Source organism: Culex pipiens, chromosome 1 (genome assembly GCF_016801865.2).
Source record: "Culex pipiens pallens isolate TS chromosome 1, TS_CPP_V2, whole genome shotgun sequence".
Taxonomy (NCBI): Eukaryota; Metazoa; Arthropoda; class Insecta; order Diptera; family Culicidae; genus Culex; species Culex pipiens.
In genome coordinates this window covers 86,403,493-86,414,319 of record NC_068937.1, presented here as the reverse complement: position 1 = coordinate 86,414,319, position 10,827 = coordinate 86,403,493, and the positions used below count along the sequence as shown (strand labels likewise).

Sequence of the window (10,827 nt, the reverse complement as noted above, 5' to 3'; positions counted from 1 at the left end):
TTTGCCTTATTCCGGGTTTCACCGGAGTACCGGGAACCGGTTCCAAAGTGGCCAGATCGATCCAAAAGTGGTTGTGGGGATCATGGATGAGCTTGATTTTGAAAATGATGAACTTTGACACCCATATTGCCATGATTGAAATAGTTTTATTTCTGACCGTCCCTTGACCGGTTCCCCCGGGGTAGGGAACCTGCCCGCTCAATCCGGAACATCCCCGGTGGTGCAAAATAAATGGTTAGTATTGTCTGTTGGTAGAACAAAGATTGTAACATGAAAAAATGTGTTTTTTTCCTAGATTTCTATTAACAAAATAGTGCGGGACCCAAAAATGGCCATTTTTGACCCTGTTTGACCCAGTGACCCACCGGAATATCTCCGGCCACCGGAACATTTCCGGGTTCTGCGGGTCATTTTCGGAAAATAGACATTCTAACGAGTCTAACTAATAAAGAAGTATGCAAATTGGTTGAGTTTTCGCTGAGTTATGGCCATTTTAGTGATTCCAATTTCACCCAGGCCTATACGGGTTAAGTACGCCCTTAGGAAACGGAACTTTACATAGATAATGAGACTATTTTTTCAACGGATTTTCATAATGCACAGCACAAAGGTTTATTTAAATGCTTACAATTATTTTTCAATAATCTTTAATCCCCCCTATCTCCGACAGGAACTACACAGAAAAAAATATGTGAATTTACTCGACACGGAAAAAATGAATTACATGTAAACTCAGTTGATGTAAACTTGAGATTCGACGTAAACGGTTGAATCACACGTAAAATCATGGTTTTACGTATAATTTGTTGCAAATTCACATTAAATTTCATTTAAATTTAAATGTTTAATGACGTGCAAAAGTGTTACATCATTAATGATGTAACATTCGGAAATATTTTTTTGTGTGAAAAAAAGTACTGCACATTGAAATTTAAAAAAAAAATATTTTTTTTTTTGATCGAGCCTTGGCATGCCAAATATGATTTTTGATGCAGGAAAACGCAATTCAAAGTGTTTTCAGTTGACTTGACTTATTTTTCCATTAAATTTGGAAAAAGATATTTTTTTGTCCGCTGATTTTTCGGGCCGATTTTGAAGGGGGGGGGGAGGGGAGAGGGGATGATATAAACTTTGAAAAGTAAAAAAAAGTAAGTGTTAAAATCGTAAGACGTTCGTTTTTATCCTTCTCTAAATAATTTGTTCTTCTTAGAACCAGTAAACTCTCACCAATTTTGAAAAAATCAGCTGTTGAAAGGTTGGTCATACCTCAGCCAAGGATAACAACTGCACCATTGTAGCAAGCTTATAAAAAATTAAACTGAAAAATTTAAGCAATGCTTCATTCGTCCAATCAGACGATATATTTGGCCGTTTAACCTTTCAAATCACTGTTCCAATGGGAAAACGACACAATATCTTCCAGTTATCACTTCTTGATTGAATATAATGATATCATTTTCATAACCCCTTCGGTTCTGTTCTTTACCGATCCCTCGGTTCTATTGCTATGGCAAGCAGACGCATACTAGTTTAGCTAAAGGATAATCCCTTTTTGGGAGCAAGCGAAGGGTGAAACAGAGATGAACGGTCCAGGTTGGTCACATTTGACCCTTATGCCATATGGATTCCAATTTGTTTTCGACATGCTTTCATTGAAAAATATGTATAGCTTTCTGACGGGCTGGATTCCATGTCCAAGTAGTAAATCACATCTGGATTCCAGACGAAAGGTGAGCTATTGAATGTCGAGACGTCCCTTTTAAGGGTATATTACTTAAATCTTAAGACACAACGCGTTCTGTCGAAAATAGAAACATTTACCATTCCCAAAAGAACACTGGATTTGGATACATTCCTCAGAACGGATCCGACACCAGCTGGCTTTCACACTCGTAACTATACTTTCGTTTCATTTGATCAATCTAGAAAATGATATCATTAGTCGGGCTCCTAGGTTTTGATAAGTTCATGCGACAGTTGGTGACATGAGAGAAAAGTTCCCCATACTCGAACGCAGAATTTTACACACCTCGTTAAGGAGTTGGGAAAGTAACCCGGAGCTTTTCCACCCATTTTCATCCAACACGGTAGAGCAGAGCTTCCTGGGGATCACGGTCACCAGGTGTAGCACCTTGAAAATTCCTCCCCATTCAATATATTCATTCCAGAATTTATACTTTCGGCATTCGTTCTCCATAGAGGTCGTCGCTATCGTTCTTTTCCAACGAATTTTAATAACATGATTTGGGAATTGTTTCCCGACGAAATGATAATATGTTAGAAATGTGGAAATGTTTCATTTTGTTTTGGGGGTTCTTTTAACGAGCCATGAGATTGATAAAAATTGCAATGTCTTTCGTTTTGTGGTTTATGAGGGCGCATACAATTTCATCAACAAATCCTATTTCACAAATGAAAAAGAGTACCGATTCAATAATATTTATTTTAATTTTATAATTTGCAACCAAACAGCTTCAACAACTCAAACGTGATGAAATCGAAATCGTATCTTGTGCGAACTTGGGTATATAGATTTATTATTTTAAAAAAAAAACTGTGTAGAACCACAATCAGTTTCTAATTACTACACTTATTTAATGCTAAGGAGTAATCCTAACTAAAGCTATAATTTGAATGATTCCTTTAAAAAAAAACTCTCACCCCACCTGCCAGAACAGCCGGGGCCCGGTAGCGCATCAAATCCCATCAGGATGGAGCGTAACGCGAGACATCATAACTTATTAATTGTGATTTTCCTCCCACTTCCCCACTTTCCAGCTCAGCAGCAGCGTGGCGTGTTTTTATCGTTTCTTGGGCTTGGCGGCACTGGGTGACGAAGACGCAGAAAGCAATTTCTATGATTGCTGAAAGTAATTAAATTATTCCGGTTCCATTCATGGGTGAGGCAAAAGTTGAAAATCCTTTCGTACCCTTGTTACCTTTTCACGCTTGACGAGACACAGACGGGAGAATGAGATGTTCCCTAAGCAAACCCGCTCAATCTGGGCAAAGTTTTTGACAAACTTAATTAAAAATGTTCCTTTTCAGTTCAACTTTGTGACACTTATCAATGCTGAAACCGGCGCACCGTCGTATTGACGAAATTTCATTACGACGATCTGTTTTTTTGTCACATTATCTATATTTTATAAATTGGAATTGTTTTTGATAACATTATACGAAATGTAACAGCAAAAATGTAGTAAAATAAGTGATTTAGGATATTTAGTGTCAAAGGTACTTATATGTAAAATCTGACGCCCGAAAAAATCTTATTTAAAAAAACACAAACAAGCTTTAAAAACTCTGCCATTTCCGTTACTCAACTTGAAAATGTTTTGGAACATATTATTTGAAGGGAAATTTAATGTACTATTGCAATCTACGTTTACCCAAAAGGGTAATTTTTTCATTAAGAACAAACTTTTGCATTTTAAAATTGGTTAAAATCGTGTCCTTGTTGTGTCTCGTCATCTTGAAGACTTCGATTACGTTCAACTTAGGAGTTTTTAGCTCTTCTTTCATCACACTTAGATCCATGTCCTGCAGGCCTCGGAGGACTTGTTTCATGGGTCGTTTACCTGGATCATCATGGCTGTAGTATTCAATCTTTGTGTTGTTCAAGAAATCCCGATCGTAGTTGTAATCCTTTCTGGTAGGAAGTCCATCAGCGCACAAGCGAATTTTGAGTGTCTTTGCTCAAACTGCCTCCTCGTTTGCTTGCCGTGAGGCTTTTTTGAACTTTTTAGCACTTTTCAGGAGCTAATATCGAGGAGTACTTGATTGGTGGTCCACAAGGGAATCACCCTTTTGGGTTAATATAGATTCGAAAAGTATATTAAATTTCCCTTAAAATGACATGTTCCAAAAATTTTAACAGTTAAGTAACGAAATGGCAGAGTTTTTAAAACTTTTTGTTTTGTATTTTTTTCGTTGAAAAATATTATTTATCGAAATTTCGGGTATGTCATCAAATTGGGCGTCCAATTTGACGCAAAAGTCCTTTTGACACCAAATTTCCATCCCATCACATTTTCAGGCTGCAAATTATTGAAAAACATGTATTTTTTAGCATGTTCAAAAATGGAAGAGGTCGTACCGCCCCTCCGTCACGAGATATCTAAAAAGGACCCCGAATTCGTGATCAGGGACATAAGTTGCACCTTAGGACAAAGTTTCACACAAATCGAAGAGGGGTCTGGCCAACTTTTTCCGATTTCGTGTGAGTTGGTAGAAAACATATTTTTTTAAATATTTTTTTATACTTTTGATATTTTTTTCGAATGGTAATAATTTGGTTCCATAGCTGAAAATCCAAACAATAATTTTGCTCGAATGGTTAATAGTGAGAAAGGCAACAACTACATAGTTGAATGAAGTTAGTTTTTTTTTTATGTTGTACACAAAACTCAACCGCATGAATATTTTACGTTCTCTACTCATTTGGACTGCTAATCTTCAATATCACAAACGAAGCTGGCAATATACTGCGCCGGAGAGAAATTGGCTGTTTTGAAAATATTACGGATCTTCCCCATCCGACAGTTGGATTAAATCACTGACAAACACGAATGCATCCGACGCTCATAAGCTGCTGATGACGATGATGTTGTTGATGATGCTGGGGGCAATTATTTTTCATTCGCCGTATCCCTTTCAATCTGGCACCACATCTGTCCGAAATCCTGGCCAGCGCACGCTTTGCTGAATGAATTATTATCATCACCACCAAACTCTGTTTCGATGATATTTTCATGAGCCAATTTAATTCCGTTGTGCAGACAAATCGTTTGAAATTTAGAGTAGGGACATCACTCACAGTGACATGACATCACTGGGAGGGACAGTATTGTTTCGGATTAGTGTGGCGAGATAATGTGGTAGTTCATTGCGGTTTCAATTTGATATTAATTTAGGAAACTTTGCACTTGGCTTTATAAGTGACTCGACATGTGTGTGTGTGTGTGAAAAAGATTGGTAATCCAAAATACCTACAAGAAGATACAAGAGGACACCATGGTTCCTTAATCTGATACTTAAAGGAACTTTTGTCGAATTGATGTTACACCAATAGAGTGGTACTTTTAATTTTAACATAAGTCCTTCCTTATTTCCATTTAAATCTTTTAGGAAAAAAAAAACATCAGGGCTTTTTCAAATGAAATTATTTGTAACTGATTTAAAAAAACAACAACTACAACGTTTTTTCTTTTTTTAAATAAAGAAAAGCAAACTGTGTTATTTTTTTCAATCAATTCCATATTATTATTTTATAATTGCTTATGAGCTCTGTGAAATTACATGGATCAGTTGAATTTCGTTGAACAATTCGGCAATGTGTTTAACTTTGGCGTAAATTATTATAAGTTTTTTCAGTGGAATAAGCTCATGGTGATATGTATTAACTGTCTGGACCCGATGCCTGATTTTTCTGTTACAATCTTATTGGGATTCCATTTCAACTGTAACGGGAATTGCAGGCACTGGGTCCAGACTGTTCAAATTGAAGTAGAAATTATTTTTAGTAAAACCACCCTATTATTTTGGCTCGTGGCTCGTTAGATCACAATTCTGCATGTGCAATTTCCGCTTTCCCCCATCCTAAGCATATAAAAGAGCGTTGCCTAGCAAGCCAGACCAAAGAGACACACACCCGCAAAGGTTCACCACCAAGAGGCACTTACACTTGACATTTGATGTGTTCCCAGCTGCAATAACCGTTCGTTTTTACAGCACGACAGGAATGTAAACTGTGAGATGAAATTTAAGCTGCGTCCCACTTCTCCGTTCCACACCGGCAGCTTCACAAATCTTCAGTGCTTTCCACTGACAAAAGCTCGAGCAGCTCGGTTGGTTAGATTTTCGCTACAAGTTGATCCTGCTGCTTCCGCTAGGAGGCACTCCAGTGTGTCGGTCGGTTGTCGGTGAACGAAGAGTGTGTTGTTACCTGCATACATTCTCCAAACACACTCAGCTCGGAGTTCGAAATGGGAACATTGGCTTTGATCTCCCGGTACAGGTGTGGGAGTATGCACCCTGCCCGTATGGTAAATGGTTGTGTTTTGAAGAGACTAAACCGCTGAGGCTAAACATGCAACTACAACAACATGCTACAGGCTAAATTTCATGTTCGTCCGATGCAACGAGCAGGTAAAAAAACCACTTACTCGGTTTTTGCGGAAAAATAACTATCCGATAAAATCGACACATCAATCAGATCAGCTAACTTGAATAAAAGTTCTCATTGCTCATCTAACAATGGTCCTCAAGAATGCACAATCTTTAACTGATTTTGCATCACACCTTTCTAACCTTACCATCTCAGAATTGTAGTCCAACTCACGACCTTTCGACTCGTAATACAGGATACCGCAAGCTGAAATTAATCAACAACTAAAACACAACATTGGATTTCTACGAAAAACAATACAACGGCCAAGGAAAATGCGTTTTTAATTCTTTTCAAATTGACAGAGTTTTGCTTTGGGATTAATGGAGTTTTAAAAGAGAAGGGGTTTACATAAAACTACAATCCAGACTTAAAATTTTACTTTCTTAACAAATAATTATAAAAACTAGGGGATGTCACCAGTGAGTCCTCAAATTAAATTTATGATAAGCGAAAGTGATACCGAAGTACTTCCTGACAAGAATTTTCACCAACCAACGATTTGCTTCACGTCCTCTTCCAACAATAAGCCAACACTTACACATGCAAAGGATGAAAGGACACTGCTTTGCATACCGACCAGATCTCACGGTACCTCCCTCCTTTCCGTCCATCAGGGTGAGCTCTCCCAGTGTCAGATTAATTTTGTTACTGTCAGGTCAGACGGTTTTTGTGCACCGGAAGTGGTCTCAAGGGTACGTCGCTTTGTGAGTGTGCGAATAAAGGGGAGAAATGCGAAATGAAATACGACAAATCCCGAAAGAGATCTAATTAACTATCGTGTATGGGAAAAGTCAGTAGAATGGTCGGGATCCTGTTCAGGAACTAGCTGTTTCAGCCATGGGCAGCAGACATATCATAAATGCACCAAGAGACACGTACTCCACGTGACGTTGGTCTCGCCACTCTGTGAGAACTCACCTCCTGGCAAGGTAATGAACTGTATGCACGCAAACACCCATGAGGAGTCATAATTTATCCCAGTGTTTTATATTATTCATGAATCATGAGCACCGAGGAGGGGTGGCCTTAATTTAATGCCTCGCGCGAGATCTGAATACAATCTGGACAGATGATCGCCGTAATAAAGCAGATGTGTCGTCGTCATGCATCATTGAAAGCTGAGAGCTTTTGCACGGAAGAAAGTGTACATCGTCACAGTTGTGCTCTCTTGTTGCATTTCACTGTATGTGCACTAAATTCAATCAATTTTTTATACAGTCCAGACCATTCAAGTTGACTAAAATGTGGTCGCAGAACTCGAATTTAATGTTAAAAGTAAAAAAATAAATAAACAAAAGTCCCATTCAAACCTTCGGATAATCAAAGCTTCGGATAATCGAGTCTGGACTGCAGTAGTTTCTGCAAATTGCACCTATGTTGATAATGCCTTCCTCCAGATCAAAGATTTGGTTACAAAAAGTATATGAATATCACTTTAGTGATCATAGCTTGAAACAGGGTTGCCAGATCTTCTAATCTTTAAGTTCGTTTGAAAGTTATTTTTGTTTACTTATCGATATGATCACAGATAAATGCATAAATATCACCTTATGAGTGGTCTTAACCTGATATAACGATAAGTTGGATGATGGATATAGTTGGCAGATACGTGGGATCCGCACTTGAAAACGTACATAAAATCGCTTAAAGCGGTATACGCACTTCGGAAGGAACCGGTCAAGAAAAATTTCAAATGGGCAGCAGCGGCAGCGAAAGCAAGCTAGAGAGGGTGAAGAAAAGACCAAGAAATCGTTCCCTCTCTTTCAGTTCTGCTGTTTCGTAAAGCCATTTCTTGGCCCTTTTTCTTAGGATGTGTCATAACTTGGATACAGGGTTACCAGAACTTGGCCAGAGCTTTAACTTTCAGACTCTTTTGGAAGGCATATCGATTACCTATCCATCTATGCACAACATTATGTTATAAGAGACGATTTACGATCGGCTATACAACATCCGGATGTAATACGAATACATTTTTTTACATAACTTTGAACAACTACTGCGAACGTGCGACAAGTTAGCACGATGGCGACGACATTATAGCTCTGGAAGCTGTCCACGTCCCGAAGGCACCGGACGACGCTCGTAGAGCCGGCTTCCACAAGCAAGATAGACAACAACAGAGGCTATGCACGCGTGGGTGATGGATATTGCAGAGCACATTCGTGCTTATCTTACATCTTGCCGGCGTTTCAACAAAGTGCATTTTGTAGTTATTTGAGGCTTATTTCAGATACTTTGTTACAAAAGACAGTCTTCTATTGATTTGGCATTGAACTTTATTTTTTGAAACTTTTTGGTGCTTATTTGCTTTATGCAATATCCAAAATGAGATAAAACTATTCCTAGAGTGCGAAATGCAGTCGGATTCTAACCTATCAAATTATATTTGAATGGCTTTATAAGCATTCAATTTCTCCAAATCCGTGGATGATTTTCTCCGCTTCCAACCAAATTGAAAGCATAAACAGAAAATGTAACTTTCGTTCAAAATCCTGCCACCTTTTGCTGACGTTGATTGCGACTTCCAAAAAATTATTTGATCTTGTTGATTTTTCGCTTTACACAACCTCGCCACAAGTGCTGCCAAGAAGTAAACGATTTTATTTTCAATTTTCTCTTTCTCTCGAAAAGGTTTCCTTTTTTTGCAGGGTCACAAGTACGAAATTGGGGTTCTCTCCGAAGAAACTCAACTGCAGAATAAAAGTTCCATTCAGCAGCTAGAAAAAAAAAGTTATTTACATTTCGTCAGACTTTTTATCGGTACTTTGGGATCCACACGTCAATCATTTCCAACGGTTCCAAAAGCAAGGGCGGTGAAAATCGCTGGAAATCGAAGTGTAAATGGAAAATATTTCGATGGTGCGGTACCGTTCCGAGTAGGGTTTTTTCTTCTTCTTCTATCGCTGAAAGCTCATCCTGCGCACTTTCACACGACGGAATGTGCAAATTTACATTCGATCGAAATTGCTAGTAAATATTTGACGAGTCCGCTCGATCAAACTTACAGGTAATGTAAATTCTCAAAACTCGCGTTCAAATCTGCTCATCTTCCGTGTTGCAATGAAAGATGAAGTAAGGGTGAAAGTGAATATTTGAATTTGTTGTTGGGATCGGCAATTTAATTATGGAATTTAATGTTTAAAGTTGATAGCATTTTATCAAAATTTTAATTCAACTCGTTCAGTTTTTTCATGGCATGACCACCTTGTAACTTTTTATCAACAATAATACAATATTTAAATTTTACTTGATGTTCATTTTTCGCATGCTGAATACTCATTAATTTGAGAATTGCTGAGGAGGATAATACAAAAAAAAGCTTTCACCGGCTTTTGCAGTAGATCATACCATTTTTTTACAGTTGTTGATCTATGAGGAAACTGTACATCATAGTGAATGCTTGGTAAATCACTTTCATAATCTCTGTAAATGTTTCCACGTTCATTGGACCCAGTCCTCGAATCAGAATCTCAATCGGGCGCTGGCTTTTGAAGAGCAGAAAACAGAATGATTTCTTTTCATTATTGGGTAGCAAATGCCATGGAAGATTGTAAATCAGCATTATTATGCGATCGTTCTAAAAAAATAAAAAGATAAATTATTGATTGATACTTCAAAATAAAAGTGAGTACCAACCATCAGTTGAATGATTGTTCCCAGCACTGAAAACACGAGTAACTGGAACACTGAAGCGACTAGAAATCCGTAAGTTGCATACCAGTCGGTCTAGGATAAGAGGGATTTCATTAGTGGCAAATTAAACAAACATTATCGAGTATACTTACCACCAGTGCTAAAAACAGGTTAATACATATTGACACTGAACAAGTTGCAACTTGCACGCTGCTAATATTTTGGTAGCAATTGTTCAATGAAACTAAATATGCTATTATATCTTTATGAGTCAATAGAATTTCTCTCATCTTAAAACGACAGTATGCCTCATACTGTTTAGTATCTTTTGATTCTTCAATTTGTCCCAACTTATCAGCAAACTCATCAAATTTAATCATCAGCAGATCCGTGTATGAATAAATGTGAAACACAAACATAATGAACGCAGTGTCCGAAGCCAGAGCACCAAACAATCCATAGATCGATAAAAGCAGGTGAATAGAATTTGTGAAACCATATCCATACGCCGAATAAATGTCAATTCCTGGCACATACAGTGGAAATATTGTCACTTTAACATCCACAATGAAGTACATGTATGCTGGATAAATCGAAAAGAGTATTACTGATGAAAAATAAAGCAAGGATGTACCCTTAACCACCACGTGCAACAAATCAACTGTTTTCAAAATTTCTCTCTTCTGTCTCTCGTTGCCATCCAAGTGATCAAGATATATTGCCTTTTTGATTGTGGTGTGATTTTCATGATATCGTTCACTTTTGCTAAGCGTGAAGTAAATTTTCAGCACACATTGGCAGAAAAATCCCCCAAACGATACCGCCTTAAGCATTTCGATGGAACTATCAGCAAGCATAAACGAATTGATTGACATAACAACGTATATTCCAATTATCACGAAACAGACGTTAGTTCGATAATTTCGTTTATAGTTTGGTCCTAGAACGTCCATTCCTAGAACTTTGCATAGGCCCCTGACGTAGTTTGTATACTGCATAAACTTATCCAACGCCTCCAT

The 10,827-nt window shown here is 37.9% G+C and overlaps 1 protein-coding gene across 1 annotated transcript; it reads right to left on the bottom strand.

Annotated features, from left to right (window-relative positions):
• Nucleotides 1-9,530: 9,530 nt before the first annotated feature.
• LOC120430651 (odorant receptor Or2-like) lies at nt 9,531-10,827 on the bottom strand. The gene is made up of 3 exons (XM_039595757.1): nt 9,961-10,827; nt 9,812-9,901; nt 9,531-9,752 (listed from the first exon to the last, which is right to left on the bottom strand). The coding sequence occupies exons 1-3, from the start codon at nt 10,825-10,827 to the stop codon at nt 9,531-9,533; spliced, it is 1,179 nt and encodes a 392-aa protein (XP_039451691.1).